General features: G+C 52.2%; 1 protein-coding gene across 2 annotated transcripts in view; it reads left to right on the top strand.

The window, feature by feature from the left end:
• Positions 1-18,699, top strand: part of ITGA9 (integrin subunit alpha 9) — a 391,370-nt gene that overhangs the window by 212,393 nt on the left and 160,278 nt on the right. For both annotated transcript variants that reach the window (XM_058290624.1, XM_004471164.3), the window contains exon 17: positions 6,492-6,568. In XM_058290624.1, the coding sequence (XP_058146607.1) occupies positions 6,492-6,568 (77 nt within the window). The remainder of the gene's footprint in view (positions 1-6,491; positions 6,569-18,699) is intronic.

Genomic DNA, 18,699 nt, shown 5'->3' with positions numbered 1-18,699 from the left:
GCCAAAAATATTTCCTATCTGACCTTTGGCAGAAAAAAATTTGCTGGCCCTTTTCTAAAAGAAGTCAAATAAGGATTTGCAAAAGAAAACGGGGTAGCTTCCAAGCAGACCTGAGGGGGGGCCCGGGGTGAGGAGGCAGCCAGCCTGGAAATCCAGTCTGTGCTGGCAGAGGCTGTGGGGTCCCAGACCACAGCAGCCCGGAGCCTGAGGAATGAAGCAGCAGTCACCTGTGAGCGTGGTGTGGCCCCCCCCTTTAGCCAGCGAGGAAGAAGGTGTGACAGCGTCTTAGATCTGTTTCCATTCTCCGGAAAAGCTGCTTCCAGGCAAATGAATCGACAGGGTTTTGGCCAACCAGCAGGTAGGACCAGAGGAGGAGGGCGGGGGACAATTGCTTCCAGACTGGTTGGTTTGTCTGATTCCAGGTCGCCAAGCTTGTCTTATCCCAAGGACTTGGGGGACACAGGAAAAGCAGGAAGAGTTTTTCTGAGGCCCGCGTTGGAGCTGGTGGGGAAAATCGGGCGCGCGGCCCATTGGTTCAGGAAGCATCTGGGCTGTCTGTACTCAGGAAGGGAGAAGTAGTCAGCTTGCTCCTAGAACTCTAGGTGGCCCTGGAGCTTGCTGATGTGTCAGTCTGCCCCCGCTCCTGCCCCAGAGAGAGGCTTGTCAGTTCTTTAGGAAACAAAATGCCTCCTTGCCCAGAGAGAGTAATCCAGGTCCAGAACACAGGAGCTCTGAGCTTCAACTTCAGACCCTCCCATGCGTGACTTGGGTCTCTGGATTCCTGCTGTCTTGCTGTTTTATCTATAAAATAACCATGGGGGGGAGTGGATGGGGCTCGAGCAGTTGGGCGCCCGCCTCCCACACGGGAGGTCCTGAGTTCGGTGCCTCCTAAAGAAGACAAGCAAGGCAGCGAGCTGACACGCTGGGCTGGTGCAGTGAGCTGACACAACGAGGAGACACAATGAGAGACACAACAAGCAGGAAGCGGGTGTGGCTGACGCGATTGGGCTCCTCCCTCCACATGGGAGGTCCTGGCTTCAGTTCCCAGTGCCTCCAGAAGAAGATGAGCAGACACAGAGAGCACACAACGAATGGACACAGCAGGCAGCAAGCACAAACAACAGCGGGGGGTGGAGAAATAAATAAATCAGTAAATCTTTAAAAATTAAAAAACTGACAAAAAAAACTGCATTCCCAGCATGGGGAAGGGCCTTACCCGGGTGAAGGCTTGACTGGGGTTGGAAGGTGCACCCACTTTTGTTCACAGCGTTGCCCAGGTTAGAGGAGGCAAGTAGGTTGGGGGGCTGTTGCAGAAATCTACTGCTGTGTTACAGCCCCCTCCTAAACTCAGGGGCTTCAAATCCCACTCATTTGTTCTGTCGATGAATCTGTGCTTGGAGCAGGGCTTGGAGGAGACAGCTAGTCCTCGCTCCACGTGGAGTCAGCTCAGCAGCTGCCCCGGGGGCTGTGGGACCCCCTTCCATTCAAGGGGATGCCGTCATTTCCTCTTCATGGGAGCCTCTCCGTGGGAAGCGTCCTCACAGCAGTGTGGCTGCTTTCCAAGAGCCAGTGTCCCAGGCGAGCCAGGAGGAAGCTATATTGCCTTTTATCACCTAGCCTTGGAAAGCCCAGGGTGTCATTTCCAGCAGAGTCCACCCAGATTCGAGAGGAGAAAAGACAGGCCTCTCCAAGGCAGGAGTGTCACAGTCACGTGGTGAGGAGGACAATGGGAGCTTTTGTTGCATCCATTTGGGGAAAGCACCATCTGCTGCGCAGAGGTAAATTCACCTTGACCCTTTGCTTCCATTGTCTTCTTATTTTAGCATAAATTAGGAAGCCGAGTTTCACTCCTTTGCACTAAAGTTGCCTCACATCTGCTGGTATAAACTGGGATGCACAGTGCCTAAAACAAAGCAGCATAACTTCAGACCTCCCACCCTGGGGGGGCTGCTGATCTGGATTAACAACATTTTGATATTCATTTCACAGAAATGAAGAGACTCAGTCCCGGAGGGAGAAAAAGACAATTTTCTGAATGTAACACAGTGAAACGAGGGTTGGATTTTTAATTTCTCCATTTCTAATCTAATACTTGATCTTCTCACTATAGTGTGTGCTTAATTTTAGCTGCTCAGCGGAAGCCTTCACTTAGGGTATCTGTGTGCACTCGCATATATGTTACATGTGCACGTATATGTATACATGTGTGTGCTTGCGTGTATCTATACACGTATATGTATTTGCGAGTGCGTAAGACTCCGCGTTTGCCTTTGTAGGACGGAAATTCACACTAGATTGAATAGGTAGAGAATCCAGTTGCAGGGGCCGGAAACAGAGAACAGATTACGAGGGAAGGAAAGCCCAAGGAAAACGGGCTTTGACGAAGCACGCGCGCCTCGCCAGCAGGCCTTGGGCCTCCGTGTGACTGCGGGACGGGTGCTTTGCTCAGGGAGCGCCAGCCCTGGCGCCGAGGGGCCGTGGGCCAGCGGTGGCCGGAACTGGGGCCGCCGCCACTGGGCTGCGCGTTCCCGTGGCCACGCCACGTCTCAGAGCGTCGCGTGGTCTTCGGTGCTGACCGAGCGGCTGCGACGTGCCGGGCGCTGCGGGCACGCGCAGGGGTGGCTGAGGCTCACGCCATCCCTGCTGTCACGGAGCGTGCTTTTAGCAGGGGAGACAGACGTTAAACGTGCGGTTGCAGGTTGAGTCATCGCACCTGAGATGAGCGGCGGCAGGCAGAGGACGTGGAATGGGAGGTGTGCACGGCCGGGCCTGAACGTGCCGAGGGTCTGTCTTCGCGTGTTGAAGGGTGAGAGGATGTGAGCTAGGGGGTGCTGGAAGGGGAGAAGTTGAGGACCCGCGTAGGGGGGAGCCCCGAGGTGGGGCGTGGTAAGGTCAGAGAAGCCGGGGCAGCGTGAGGGGAGGAGGGCCGGGCCCAGCTCCTGTGCATGAGGCGGGGGGGCTCCTCTCCTGCTCTCATCTGCTCCACCCCCCGCCCCCAGCCCACCTTTATTCTTATCCATTTATTTTTTAAAGATTTTTTTTTTTAAATTTCTTTCTTACCCCCATTGTCTGTTCTCTGTGTCCATTTGCTGCATGTTCTTCTTTGTCCGCTTCTGTTGTTGTCTGTCTCTCTCTTTGTTGCGTCATCTTGCTGTGTCAGCTCTCCATGTGGGCAGCGCCATTCCTGGGCAGGCTGCACTTTCCTTCGCGCTGGGCGGCTCTCCTTACGGGGCGCACTCCTTGCGCGTGGGGCTCCCCTGCGCGGGGACACCCCTGCGTGGGGACACCCCTGCGTGGCAGGGCACCCCTGGCGCGCATCAGCACTGCGCGTGGGCCGGCTCACCGCACACCAGCCCGCCTTTCAAGTCGGGAAGTCAGACACCCGGTCTCAGCTGTGAAACACGTGGGAGGAAGAAAGTGTAACCCAGGGCCGTGCTGGGTTTTATGGGCCTCGAAGCTTCTAGGATTTGGAATGTGGGGAGAGGGGACCCGCTTTAAGAAAAAAGAGCATAAGGAATGAATACAAAGTTGGACGCAAGACCTGGCAGGGGCCGTGTGGGTGAGGCACCCTCAGGCTTACACTGCGATAGCTTCAGGGGAGCCCCGCTGCTGCTCTTGAGCTCAGTTCTGCCTTCCTTTCGTGGCGCCGGAGGCATCCGTGCCGCCCTCGTACCCACTTCCTCCGGTTTTTTCTTTGGTCGATGACTTAGCTTCTTGGCTACTCAAGCAGATGCCATGAAACAGGTCGGGCTAAATGATGAGAATTTATTCACTCATGGTGTTACCGGATTTTGTCAAGGTTCTTGACTGTGCTGCAGAAATGAAGAGCACACTGGGTGAATTGGGTCAGTGATTTATTCAGGCAGGGAGGGATGAGAAATGGGAGAAAATAACAGAGCAGGGGTCCCAGGTACAGAGGAAGGGGCTGAAAAGTGATAAAGAGGGCTGATTTATAGCCCTCTGTATAGGCTACAATTCCCTATGATAGATTATTAACGCCCAGGTTTTATTTGCGTGGCCATATGGCAGAGGAAAAATGGCAAAAGCGGTGCACAGAGGGCAGGAACAGGGGTCCACAGGCAAGAGAGCACACACTCAGGCCTCGCACCTGCTTTTTAGACTGTTAATTATTCCACCCCTTTGCTGATGGCAGGGGAGGAGTCCCAGCTGTCTGCTGCTTTGATTGGTTACCCCACCCATCAATCCCCCATGAGGGCCCAATGATAAGGCCTGGGGAATATCCGGGCTTCTCCTGGCTTCTGGAGGAAGTCTTCTTCTGAGTGGCAGTATCTTGGGGAGGGTCCTCCAGCAGCCATCTTGGGGTTACTGATGTCCACATGGACTTCTTGCCAGCTTCCAGATCCATCTGTGGATTCCCTATCTTACTAGCCAGTTTAAATGGTTTTGAGGTTAGGAAAAAGTGCAGATCAAGGCTTCACCAAGGCCGTGCTTTCTCCCTGGAGACGTGGCGTTCTGGGGCTGGCTGCTGGCGATCCTTGGTCCTCAGCTTGTCACGTGGCCAGGCACGTGGTGGCCTCTCCTGGTCGCTCCCTTTTCTTCGGGGTTCTGTTCCCCTTCAGCTTCTGCTGCCCCCTCTGGTTTTCTCGCACTCTGAATTTCATGCTCTTCTAGAGGACTCCAGTCATATGATTATGACCCATCCTGATCGAGCTGGGCCACAGCTTAACTGGAGTAACCTCATCAAAAGGTCCTACTGACCACGGGCTTATGCCAACAGGAATGGGTCACATTTAAGAACATGTTTTTTCTGAGGTGCATACCGCTCCCAACCACCACTGTCGAGACGGCAAACGAAACATGGATGCCTTACATTGAAATCTTCTGGAAACTTGGCTCGGTCCTTGCTCCTCGTGATAGCCGAAAGAACCTGTGCGTGTCCCCTTTGCGCCCAAGACTTCCGTGAGATTTTCCCCCCATGATCAAGGGAGGGAATGTTGGCTGGGACATTCTACTCTTTTGAAAATGTTGCACAGGAAAATGAATTTCCATAGGCAAAATTACTCGGTTGGATCTAGACTGTTGGTTGGCCAACGAGTTGGCTGGAGTCCGTGCTGGCCTGATGGAACATTCTGGAAGGATTCTGTGGGAGGGAACAATATTCTGTGGGGAGAAAAAAAATCCTGAACACGAACAATGACACTACAGAAGTTGAATCGTGAATAAATAGTAATTTTTAAATGGCCAAGGAAAAGTCTCTTTTTCTCCAAATCCCCTGAAATGATCAAAGCTGTCTAAAGAGAGCAGAGCCTCTGCCAGTCTCAGGGAAGCTGCCGTCCAGATTTGAGAAACGCCAAAGAGGTTGAGCCCCGATTGAGGGGAGAACTGGCAGGCCCTCCGTTTCCCACAGAGAGAGCTTTAGCCCCTCTCCAAATGCCACTCACCATTCCCAGCAGACCTCGTATCAAAGATGCGAGCCTGCTCAGGCTTGTCCCACATCCTCTGGAAATATATCGGGGTTTGGCACACAGAGCCCATGGGTGGGGTTTTGGCTGTTGAGCCCCAGTTTTGGCTGGAGAAAGGACTCTGTGTCCTTGTTAAGTGCTGGCGGCCCCACCTAGATACGGGACAGGCTTCCCTCTGCCTGTCTGGTATCCCTCAGCGTCATGCCTTCTGCATTTCCCCTTGGGACTGAAAATTAGAAAGTGGTCCTGTCGTTCAAGCAGAACCCCATCAAATATAGATTTTTTTCCCCCTCTCCCAGAGAGCAAAAAGAAGGGAAATGACCAGACTATCATCTACACATTTTTTTTCTCAACTAGATTATTTTTCATTCACATCTGCAAACATCTAAAAGACATTTTCAGATAAGCCAAGAGCATGTACCCTTCATGAAAAAGCTACTTGTAAAAGCACTTCAGGGAAGCGGATGTGGCTCAAGTGATTGAGCTCCCACCTGCCACATGGCAGGTCCCGGGTTCAGTTCCCTGTGACTGCTGAAGAAGACAAGAGAGACAGCGAGCAGACATGATGGGCTGGCGCAGTGAGCATGACACAACAAGAGACACAAGGAGGAAAACATAATGAGAGACCTAACAAAGCAGGGAGTGCAGGTGGCTCAAGCAATTAGGAATCTCCCTCCCACATGGGAGGTCCGGGGTTCAGTTCCCAGTGCCTCCTAAAAAGAAGACGAGCACATAACAAATAGATACAGCAAATGCAAACACCGAGGGGGTGGGGAGGAATAAAAAGCACTTCAGTGGACTAAGAAATGAATCTGAATTTTAGAAAGCAGTCATGACCTCAAGTCCACCATGGACTTGTGTTTCCTTGGAGCCTTGAAAAGGGGCCCCTCACCAAGCCGGGGTGCTGGTTTCTTTTAGGTGGGCACAGAGGCTGGAGGGATCCCCTGGGAGCATTTCCTCCCTTAACAGGAAGTGCTCCCCTGCTGATTTGCAACACGCCCTTGGCTGTTATTGACTCATCCGCCATCAGAATCCTGTTCCAACTCTCCCATTGTGTCTCTCTCACAGACTGTTTTTGAGAGGAACTGCCGCTCGGAGGACTGCGCCGCGGACCTGCAGCTGCAGGGCAAACTGCTGCTCTCCAGGTACGTCCGCGCTCCTTCGCCACCCTGCTCCGACAAGCCTGTCTTACAGGACCCCAGGCCCCGTGAGGGGCCATTTCCTTGCTGAAGAGGGCCTTGGTGGGTTACAGGCATGCCTTAGGATTTAAAGCCTGTCTGTTGTGAAATAATTTTAACAACAGCTGTGATTTCGGGGAGGCTGGTGTGGCTTGGGTTTTCTTGGCAGTTCCACCCATCTCACCATCTAGCCTGCATTTTAGGTTTGTTGAGTGCCTGGGGACGGGGTCGTGTTTTAAGTTTACTCGAACCAGACAAGATTGCTGGTCTTTGATCGTTTGGGGCAATTTCCTATGGCTCAGCCTATTACGATGGGAATTCTTTTTTCCCCCCACACCTAACAATGATATCTGCTTGAACACAAAGTCCTGGCTCTGTGGCAGGGTGGGATGAAGGAGAGGGGCTGGCTCTCGCGATCCACGTGAACAGGCTCGCTATTGTTTCTAAGTTTCCCCGAAGGCTAAAGGCCGCTCGGAGGCCTTCTGTTTCCTCCTTGCCAGCCTTTCATTTTCTACTTCTTTTAGCAGGAAGGAGCTGATCCTGACTCATTTGGCCACGGTTCAGAGAATGACTTCCTTTGGAACAATTCCTTCTGAGAGATGGGTTTAGCCTTGGGGGCCAAGAGACCCGTCCAGGAGGACCTATGACCATTTCTCAGAAACAGTTATCCGTTTGGATAGTTATTCCCTAGAATACCATGGTGTGCCCCTCATTTGTAATGGTGGGATGTAAGTTTGAGTGGAATGAAAGTGACGTCCCCTGATGAACCACTGCCTGTGCTAGGACACTTTTACTCAGGATGATTAATCTTTTATCTGTCAAAGGAAATGATACTAAGTTTCTTTTTCTTGTGTTTGAGTTTCTTGGGAGAAAGATGAGGGCATCACCCCCTACCCCCCACATATGCAAATACTCTTTGAAACTGCTTCCCTATTATCATTGCTGTTACTCGGGACAAAAGCAGATTAGAGTTGCCTGTGTTTGCCAAGTTGAGAAAATTACTTAAAACTTGTGGAGTAGATGTTTGAATTGTTTAATTAATAAGAAGGGCCTCCTGGGATTATTAGTGAAACCAGTTCTAAATAAGGTTCATAAATGATCGGCTCACTCCTTTTCATTTTATATAGGTCTTCCAAAAAGTGTTTTAGGGACGGAGTCACATAAAGCCAAGCAATATATGGATTTGCTTGACCTTGTTGAGATTTTTTTGGAGCGTAGAAAACTTCCCGTGGTAGGAAAATATTCACTTGAGCCAAGGTTAAATTTTAAGTTAGGAAAATCCCAGTACTCTTGCTGTCCATTAGTAGATCGGGGTGAACATTCCTTTACTGTCCAAGCTAGGAAGTACCAGGGACCACGCTGGAATTCGTGACATGGGGGCCCTGCTCTCCCAGTCTGGTGGGAGAGGAGCATGGCACTGGGTGGTGGCAGTGCCACCTGTTGAGTGCTAGCACAGGGGGCCAGGGCTGTAGAGCGGCTTCCACGATGAGCTAGTAGCGGGGGTGAGGACGAGCCAGACGTTCTGGGCAGAGGGAACATGGGAGCAGAGGCATGGAGGCGAGGAGAGCAGATGTCTGGGGCGAATGGGGTGGTCAGGAAACGGAGGGAGGGACAAACCAGACTGCAATCCACCGGTCAGGCTGGGCTTCATCTCGCAGACAGTGGGTGTAAGAAAGCTTCATGGCACAAGTGCGTTTAATCCAATCGAATAAATTCAGCATGCTCAGTAAGATGATACAGAGAGAAATAATTGAGATGGGGAGGGGCATGTGGCCAACTGTCCCACGTCATGAAAGTGTGTTTCCACTTGCGTTTCGAGTCTGCTGCTCTCTCCATCCATCTGAGGCTCACACCCCTCATGTAGGTCCATGGCAGGGCTGCAGGAGGGGTGGACTTACTAAGACATTGGCGTCCACCCAGTCATCCTCCCAGTGGATTCACAAGGGCAATTTTTTTTTAAGATTGATTAATTGATTTCTCCCCCCTCCCTCCATTGGCTGCCCTCTCTGTCCATTCGCTGTGTGTTCTTCTGTGACTGCTTGTATTCTCCCTAGGTGGTTCCAGAAACTGATCCTGGGACCTTCTGGAGGGGAAGAGAGGCAGTCGTTCTCTTGCGCCGCCTAGTTCCCTGATCTGCTGCATCTCTTATTGTCTCTCCTCTGTGTCTGTTTTTGTTGTTTCATCTTGCTGCACCAGCTCTCCGCTTTGGCCAGCACTCCTGCGCGGGGCAGCATTCCACGTGGGCCAGCTCACTACACAGGCCAGCTCGCCTTCACCAGGAGGCCCTGGGCATTGAACCCTGGACCTCCCATATGGTAGATAGGAGCTCGATTGCTTGAGCCATATCCGCCTCCCCACAAGGGCAATTTGAACATGAGTTTTGCCTTTCATGCTATCTTTTTTTTTTTTTTGTCTTTATTTTTTTAATATTACATTAAAAAAATAGGAGGTCCCCATATACCCCCCCACCCCCCTCATGCTATCTTTAGAACCTCGTATGTTCACTGTGACCCCTCCATTCTAAAAAGTTGAAGCGAAGGGGTAGCAGCTCTTGAGAAAGATCCTGCTGGTAACTGTGTGGACAGCAGGCACTGTGGCTGGAAGCAGCTTGATCCCCAGTGGACCAGGGAACCTCTGCCCTAAGAAGACAGAGGGAAATGTCTGGGAGGAGCTGGGTCACCCAGAGTGGCCAGGAAATGCCTTCTGTGACCAGGACTCGGGTATTTTTATTTTTCTCCAGAGAGCATGAATTCTGGCAGGCTTGTTGTCTCTTAAACAATCAGCCCTTCAATTAAAAGTCCATTATCTCTAATGGGCTTGAACCTAGTTCCAAAGCACACCATTTCCTAAATGTCTAGGAATAGGGACGTGTCTGTTAAATGGGATTGGAAATTCCTCTTGTACAATAATGCAGCTGTGTTTTATTTGTCTGTATACTCACAGTATCTAAGAAATATCGTATGTGGTTAAGATAAAGAAAAAGAAAAATAGACTGTGGCAGTCAAACTGAAAAAAAGAATTGTTTTGGATGCATCTTATAGGAGACCAGTAGAACATTTCAGTACCTCCTGGGTAGGCAACTTCACAAAAATAAAAAAAATAGAAAATTTGAAGAGAGGTGGAAAAGACAGTGGAATATTTGTGAAGGTAGAGGAACCATCTAGCAGTCACATGGTTTCAGCCTTGGTCTACCGTTGTCCCGGGGTGAAGTGCGTTTTCCTAAGCCCTTGGCAGGGACCGAGGACCAGCCTTCTAGAAGAGAAGCACTGTGCCAAGACGGCTAGTTAGAGTTCAAAACAAATCGCGGCCCTTCTCAAAAGGGGCAGACGTGGTCAGGCTCAGCAGCTGCACTGCGTGAGGTAGAAGTGACGGTGGCTCTGACGTAGGGACTGGAAGAGCAGCCTGTTTATTGCGCGCCCACCGCGTATGCCAGGTGCCTCACAGAGTGCCTGCCCAGCTGCTTGACCTTGACAACTTGCTTAACCTCTCTGCTGTTTCCTCATCTGTAAAATGGGGGAAATGCTAGCAACACCTTGTGAGGTTGTTTTGAGTAGTCAATGAATTAGTGCACAGTTAAGTGCTCGGCATATGGTAAGCGCTCAGTAGATGAGCGCCATTTATTTCCCTTTTTTTTTTTTTGTCTATTTTTTTAATGTTACATTAAAAAAATATGAGGTCCCCATATACCTCCTACCCCCCTCACCCCACTCCTCCCCCCATAACAACAACCTCCTCCATCATCATGAGACATTCATTGCATTTGGTGAATACATCTCTGAGCACCGCTGCACCTCATGGTCAATGGTCCACACCATAGCCCACACTCTCCCATGTTCCACCCAGTGGGCCACGGGAGGACATACAATGTCCGGTAACTGTCCCCACAGTACCACCCAGGACAACTCCAAGTCCTGAAAACACCCCCACATCTCATCTCTTCCTCCCACTCCCTACCCCCAGCAGCCACCACGGCCACTTTCTCCACACCAATGCCACATTTTCTTCGATTACTAATCACAATAGTTCATGAATAGAATATCAGTAAGTCCGCTCTAATCCATACTCTATTCATCCATCCTTAGAATGGTTGTGTCCACTCCACATCTATATCAAGAGGGGGCTTAGATTCCACATGGGTGCCATTCATATCAGTTCATTTAATCCTCCCAACAGCACTGAGAAGTAAATATTCCCACGCTCTATAGCAAGGAGGATACAGAGAGTCACGGAGGTCAGCCTACCTGCTCAAGGGCTCATGGCAGGCGAGGGGGGGATTAAATCCAGGAATGTCTGGTTCTGTCACTTTTGCCATGTTCTGTTTGCCAAAGCAAGTCAAGGCCTGGGGACGCAGACTCGCTTTGCGATGAGCGGAGCTGCAGAGTCAGCTGGCATAGAGTGGGAAAGCGGAGAGCCTGCTGAGGGGCTCACCAGGTGGCTTAGTCAACCACCCCCAGCTACCACAGCGGGTGACTGGAGCTCACTCCAGCGGGGAAACTGGGAAATGGTGGCAAATGCGCCTTAACGTTACCGCATCCGAGGGGCGAAGGAGCTGGGACGTTTAGCCACCAACTCCTGAGAGTCACTGCTTGAGGGCTTCTCTGGGGGTGCACGGAGAGAGACAGTGAATTCCCAGGCACCCCCAGCCTGGGACAGACAGCAGCCTTAGGTGGTTCTGGGAAAGGCCCGATGCGAAGACTTAGACTCCAGCGGCCGGAGCTCGGCACGAGCATTCTCGGGGGGTCTGAGGGGCAGGTGACGAAAATGGACAGCGCCTCCTGCGTCTGCCTTCTCAAAGGATCTCCGCTGGTGGGTTTATTCTGGCACTTCCACCAGGCGTGTTCAGTCACCTTTGGCAACCCGCCTTTTCCCCCTTAACTCCCTGGAAATGTTCTCATTGCCAAACACCCAGCCTTCTCCGTTTCTATGGTCGCTGTGCTTGCCCCTTGGCTTGCAGCACCCTGGAGATCTCATGCTCTTGACTTTACCTGCACCTTTTCTCTCTTCTGGACCCTCTCTGCCAAGCAGGGCAGCGTGTTACACACTCCGTGCCGTGCGTTGGGTCTGGAAGCAAACCCGTGAGCCGTGTCCTGGCCCAGGGGCTTCGTTCCCGTTTTCTGGAGGGCAGCGGCAAAGGCAGGTGAGGGATGCATCCGTCGCACGTCCCAGGCAGAGAGAGCATAAGAGCCCTGGCCCCTGTGTCTTCCCTGGAGAACCTGCCACACACTGGAGCTCAGGAGCCCGGCTCCCAGCCCGGCCCAGGGAAGTGCAGGGACTGACACGGTGCCCCATCGACGGTTTTACAAAGTACCTGGGTGTCAGGCTCTTCGTGGTCGGGAACTCTCAAGCATGTGCGCGGGGGCCAGATGGCCATCTGAGGTCAAAAGGAAAGTTAAAATGCGGAGTTGGGAAACACACCGGGTGAGGAGGCTCCCAAGTCCAAGGGCAGAGACAGCCGGCCCCGTCCTTAAATAGCCACTAGCAGCTCAGGGACCTTGTCCCACCTCCCTCTTCCACGGTGATGCCCTGCGGACCAGGTGGAGATGACTTATCGTGGGCACGGTCTAATTCGTCGTTTCCTGGGGACAGAGGGGCCGCTCCCCACGAAACTGACTGTTTCCCTTTGTTGGTTCCCCAAACGTTGAGAGGCGCCCACTGAACTTTCAGGACCTCATCCCGTATGCGCGTGGAAATCTATCCCAGCCCACAGTGTACGTCAGTGACCGGTTCTGCCCCCGCGGCGCTGAGCCCGACCGAGAAGGTTCTGGATGCTAAGAGGCTGGGGAATCTGTGGAGGAGCCTGGAGCTCAGGCTGTAACCACGGCAACCACAAAAGTGGCTGGGTCTCCCGCTCCAGCAACCTGGAAAGTCTAGGGCTACCTCACAGTGTGCCTAATAAAATTTTATTTGATCGTATTTTCCTTGGCTTCCAAAGACAGGCAGCCATCGGAGAATTTATGTCTCCGCGTCTTTCCAGTGTGGCCGTACAGTGGGGCCGTTATTCTCCTTCTCGTGGCCTTTCAGCCCAAGAACACGCGCCGGCAGTGGCACGGAGGAACCAGATTGTCCCTTGTCTCAGGTGGCGCGCGGTCACGTGCTGCTGCTCTGCTGAGCGTTCTGCAGTGTAGTCCACCGTGTGTGTTGGTCTCTTGCCGCTGATGCTAAGCATCCCCTTCCCAGGGCAGACGGTACCTGTGGGAAAAGCCAAATTCCTGAGGAGCACAGTTCTGTTTTCTCAAGTAAATCCGCCTCCTGCCTGCCCCGGCCCCGTGGGCTTCTTGTCTTGCACACACCCTCTCGTTAGCATCTTTCCAAGTTTGTTCTGGGCCACCTCGTGAAACCTCAGGCCGTCAGAGGGCCGTGCCTGCAGGGGAAGAGCCGCAGCCGGTGGCTGAGGAGGGACAGGACGCTGCTCTGCTCCGTTCCCGGCGCCCACGGGCTCCGCCCAGAGCCGAAGGTGCCCAGCAAGGGTATGGCAAGAACTGCCCGGGAGCCACAGGTCACTGCAGTGCAGCGAGAGGAAGGGCGCCCGCGGGGAGCGGCCAGCTTGTCTGAGCCTTCGTCCCCCACTCCATTCCACATCCAAAAATGACCAGGGCGGAGTAGTGGGCTCTGTTGGAGCCACGGCGGGATCCCTTGTACAGTGCAGGTGCGCCTTCCCCAGTGGTGTGGCGCCGGCTGCGAGGCGCTCACGTCCGCTCCCAGCCCTGGGAGCTGCCTCGCCTGACTGACTGACTGAATGAATGAATGAATGAATGACGACCGACCGACTGACTGACCAACCAGTGCACTGACCCACTGAATCACTGACTGACTGACTGAAAGACTAACTGGCTCACCAACTGACTGGCTGATCGACCGATCGACCCACTGACCGACTGACCGGCCGACCGACTGCCTGACTGAAGACTCCTTTCCTCAAGCAAGGACGACTGCACGCACTGTTACTGGTCAAGAGCCCCCCTGAGGAGCCGGCCAGGCTAGCCCGTACCAGAGCCCACAGCCTTGCTTTGCTCCTCCCCGGCCCCTCCCGCGTCTCTCGCTCGCTGTCTTTTGGCCGGAATCCTTGTCACTTTGCCACTTCCAGAGAACCTGACTTGAGATGCTGTAGAACTTAGATCTCACTGTGTTCGTTTGCTTTTAAATCTCAGGCAGGCTGATTCCTTTTTAGGATGATGGAATTCAGAGGCCAGTAAAATTTAGTGCGTTTTATCCTCTTTCAGTGGCGCGGAAATTACCCAGTGTCTGATGGACATTTTATCTGCCCTCTTAGACCTGGAACATTTCGATGGGATTTTAAAAGCCCAGACCTAGGAGGTGATATGGAGGAGGGAGGCCCCTTCAGCCGGTCAGTGGGGCTTCGTGTCTTTCAGAGATTATTTCTGAGCCTTCCTTCCCTGAGACTTCGTTTATAAAGAGCACTTTCCGAACGCAAGAGGTGTGAGAGAGGGTTTCCCCGTAAAACGTCCTCCCTTGGTGGTGACCCGGAAGCAGTTGCAGTCTTCAGAGCAGAAGGGCCACGTGCTGTTCACCTGGAAGAGAAGCAGAAGTTTCGTGCTGCTTACTGAAGTGGACAACAGACTCTTTATGGTAGTGGCCAGAACCGGGGCTTTGTTCTGTGGAGAAGCCGCTGGAGCAAGTGTGACCCTGTGGCTCCCAGCTTCTGTCAGACATGGCGTGTGAAGGAAACGTTCATTCCCTGCTCTTTGTTCATCGAAGGCTCCGATCACTCCTGGAGCTCTGAGGAGCTCAGGAAGAGCAGTGCGTGGTGCCGTGGCAAATGTGGGCAGCCACCTGGCGGACAAATGGGTACTTCAGCGAGGCCCCTTGAAATGCTGCGTCTGATTTGAAGGTTGTGTCTGCCTTCAGGGGCCCCCAGAGATAGAGAATCAGGCGGGGGTGGCTGCTCGCCCCTGCTCCCGTGGCCGCCTCACTGGAGAAAGATCCCAAATCCAGGAGGCCTTGTCGTTCCGGTATGTTTTCTTGTCTGTGCCCCTTTAGGGCCGCCACTTGGTAACTGAGCCAGGGCAGGGACAAGTTCTGGCCGCAGCAGAGTGATTTGTTGGGGCCCTGCTGATCTGGGGTCTCTTGGGTTAGCTGGTCTGCCTGCTTCCCTGCGGTGGTGGGCAAGTGTAACGAGCTGCATGTGTGTGGCGTGGGGGGCACCGCGCCACTTGTGGTTCGAGGCATGCGTCACCGCGCCCCCCCGTCTGGTGACGTCAGGCCAGCCGGCAGCTCTCGGGAATTCCCCTGCCCCGCTCGGTGTTCTCTGCCCTTAATCCAGTTGTTACAGTGAGTGGACCTGATCTGTTCCAGATGTCCCGAGCTGTGATTCCAGAGACCACTCCTAAAGGAAAGGCTGAGGAGGGTTGGAAGTCCTCCGTGAGCCAGCAGTGCTTTTCACAGTTAAACATATGAGGCCAGTTGAGGGAGCCCGGGCCGCTGGGAGGGACAGAGGGGGGCCTCGGCAGAAAGGGGGTGCCCTTTTATTAATAATCATAAAATTTTTGTTTTTTTGGAAAGATACTTAGATTACATAGATGTTGCATAAAAAATATGGGGGGGTTCCCATATGCCCTGCTCCTATACCCCTCCCACATTTTCCCACATTAACAGCACCCTTCATTAGCGTGGAACCTTTGTTACAATTGATTTTGAAGCATCGCCCCTAAGCATGGATTGTAATTTACATTACAGTTTACACTATCTCCCGAACAATTTTATACTTTATGGCAAGATGTATAATGGTCTGTATTTGTCATTGCAGTGTCATTCAGGACAATTCCCAAGTCCCGAAAACGCCCCCATATTACACCTCTTTTTCCCTCTCCCTGCCCTCAGAACCTCCAGTGCCCACTGCCTCCACGACCATAACAGTTCTTCTATTGCTAGAATCACCAGAAGTCTGTAGTAGAATACCAGTAAGTCCACTCTAGTCCATCATTCATTCCCCAGTCCTGAGGATTCTGGGATGGTGATGCCCACTTCCCTCTAATCGAGAGGGGGCTTAGGTCCCATGGGGCAGCTGGATGGGACTCTCTTGCTTGCAGTTGCAGACTCCTTGTGAGGGCCTTGGAAGCAAAGACTGATGCCACCACTGTCTGAGTTACTACATGAGCCAGAGCGAGGGTCACATTTTTGCTAGCAAGATCCGCGGGGTCACCGTCATGTTCATTTTCTTAAGGAACACATGTTTACCTCATATCTGAACGTTGCTGGGGAAACCACTATTTTGGCTCGGATCACCCTGGTAAAGGCTTTTCTCTTTTCCTTCACTTTATGAGCATACAACTGGCCCAGGTGTGTATGGACGAGGGAGGTGGTTCTGGTTAGTTTAAGTGGTTTTGAAATCACAAATTCAGTCCCAGGGATCAGTCCCCTGACCCACCATAAATTTTAATTGAGGTGCCTTGCCATCTCCCTCTGGAGTTAATCACCACGTGGGTCTGTTTTGTACGATCAGAAAGGATTTATGAAACACGGTAAGATGTGAAACATCTCAGATTATATGGCGTCATAACAGTGGCATAATAAATAACCCCTGTTGGAGAAATTTAAAACGTACACTCTTAGAAGCATACATTTGGTGTGTTCTGTTCAATGAGAGTATTAGTGGTTTATGTAGAATTTGAGGGTACAAACAATATGAAACAATTAAAGCTACTTGGAGTTATGGATTTAAAACAAAAGCAGAAAGTAGTTAATGCCGACAGTTGCTGTTTAGATTTCCTCAAGTGTATCTGAAAGTAGACAAATGTCCAGCAGAGGATGGGGGTCTGGGCAAGCCACGTAAGCGCATCAACGTGGGGCTCGGCTGAAGCTGCTCCAGACGGCCGGGAGGTGTGTCCAGGGAGGCCAGAGGCAGGACCTGGAAGGGACCTGAGTGGTGGCGGAGGTGGGGCCATGCCAGAGAAGCAGGCTGGTCCCATATGGGGCGCTGAACTTTGAGCAAAAGCTATGTCTCAGGGTGTGAAATGAGAGGCTGAGGCTGCAACCACAGGAGGTTGCCCAAGATCTGCATTCAGGTGGGGTCTACTGTGGGATTCCCACAGGGCGAGACTCATGATTGGGCAGAAAAAAATCAATTCCCACTCTCTTAGCCAATACTAAAACATGAAACAAGATTAGATCTGATTTCTTAAATACATTTAGAATTGCACCCTTTTGAGGCAACTTTTTGGATATCTCTTGGTGATTTGTTTTTTAAAGATCTTTTTTGATGTTCTTGGCTAGTAAGATAAATCCCTAAATAGTTGCAGCGATAATTCGAACCTCTCAAATTGGGAAGCAGCGATGATCTTTCACAGCCGTGATTCTAAATCATTGGGTGTTTCCATGAAATCTACAAAAATACCAACATGATAGGCGGTCACGTTGCTGGCAAGACAAAAAACAGTTTTCCCTCCATGTAGTGAAGAGAAATTCTGAGTGTGCGCCTAAGCGTTCCATGAGATCTGACTCCAGCGCAGCTCCTTGCTGTGGTTCCAGCCCGCTTTGTCCCGAGTTCTAGCACACGAGAGCAACTGGGTCAGAGCTCCTCCAGCCTTTTATGAGCTGTGAGTCCTTAACTGAGAATCTGAAATCACAGCGTGCCAGCCCAGTGCCCTCCTCCCCCTGCTCGGTTCGCAGGGGGCAGACTCTGAAAATGAAATTTCCCTGCTTCCTCATGGGCATCCTGTTAGCTCAGCCAATGGGAGTGGGAGGGGGGTCGTTATTTCTCCCCTGTCCACCCTCTTCGAGCAGCGTCTCTGGCAACAGTTATTTCCGCTCTGTGGCCTCTGCCCCGTCTGGGTAGCCCCAGCTCCAGGTCCACCTCCTCTTTTTTGTACCCCCCCTCTAGGGGTGACAGTTGTTTCTAGCCTTTTGTTTGCTCCTTCCCTTGTTTGTTATTTTGTCTTTTATGACCCCTTTATACCTAGTTCTCCATTTTAATCCCTTCTAGAGGATTCTTCCCGCCTGGAACCTGATGGATACAAAAAACGTTTGCATCCTGGAACGGCCTCTAAACTGGTACTTCCACTAGTTACCAGATACGTTAATGAGCCATTTGCCTAATTTGGTCCTGAATTGCCTGCAAAATAGAGAGGGAGGTGGGTCTGCATTCAATTCCGATGGCCCTTGCTGCTCTAAAACGTCCTTGGTTCTCTAGATCGTATGATATATGTTCTGAGAAACGGGTGGATTTCGCTCCCTCCGTCCTGGAGGCGGTTGTTACAGTTTATTTCCCAGGGCAGGGTCGTAACCTTCAGGTGACTCTGTGTCTTTCGAACCTGGCGGGGGCACACTCCCGGCACCCTGCACTGAAGGCTGGACCTGGCAGCTTCATTCTTTGGAGGCGCAGAAGTGTTGGGGGTTTTGAGAATGCATTTATCTATTGTTTGGAAGAGATCGCTGATTTTCTATAAAGAGGGGTTGCCCACGTCACAGGGGAAAGATCTCCAGTGTGGCCTTTTGAAGGCAAATGCTTCAGTGCTAATCCAGGGAGCTTTGGAATAACTGATGCAACAGCAAATTTGACCGGGAAAGGCCTCAGGCCCACGGAGGTGAACAGAGGCTGAAGAGTCAACACTGGGGCAGCATTCTGGGGCAAAGAGGTGCGAATCCTGCTGTGTGTTGGACAGGAAGGGATCAGCAGTTGTCTTCCTGGGCTGGGAAGCTGAGAGCAATCTCTTGCAGAGGTGCATGACCTGCAGAGAGAAGCTCAGAAATGTGTGTTCACAGGGAGTGGCTGTGGCTCACACTGTTGAGCGCCTGCCTCCCACACGGGAGGCCCCAGGTTCCATCCCTGGTGCCTCCTTAAAAAGAACAAAGAAGGAAGCAGATGTGGCTCAAGCTACTGGGCTCCTGTCTACCACATAGGAGGTCCAGGGTTCGGTGCCCAGGGCCTCCTGTGAGGACAACCTGGCCTGTGTGGCGAGCCGGCCCACGCAGAGTGCTGGCCTGTGCAGGAGTGCTGCGCCACGTAGAGAACTGGTGCAGCAAGATGACGCAACAAGAAGAGACGCAGAGGACAAACCATAAGAGACACAGCAGACCAGGGAGCTGAGGTGGCGCGAGAGAATGTTCGCCTCTCTCCCACCCTGGAAGGTCCCAGGATCGGT

The sequence above is a fragment of the Dasypus novemcinctus genome, chromosome 31 (assembly GCF_030445035.2).
Source record: "Dasypus novemcinctus isolate mDasNov1 chromosome 31, mDasNov1.1.hap2, whole genome shotgun sequence".
In the NCBI taxonomy this organism is placed as follows: Eukaryota; Metazoa; Chordata; class Mammalia; order Cingulata; family Dasypodidae; genus Dasypus; species Dasypus novemcinctus.
Note: the sequence above shows the minus strand (reverse complement) of the source record. Positions and strands in the feature narration are given on the sequence as shown.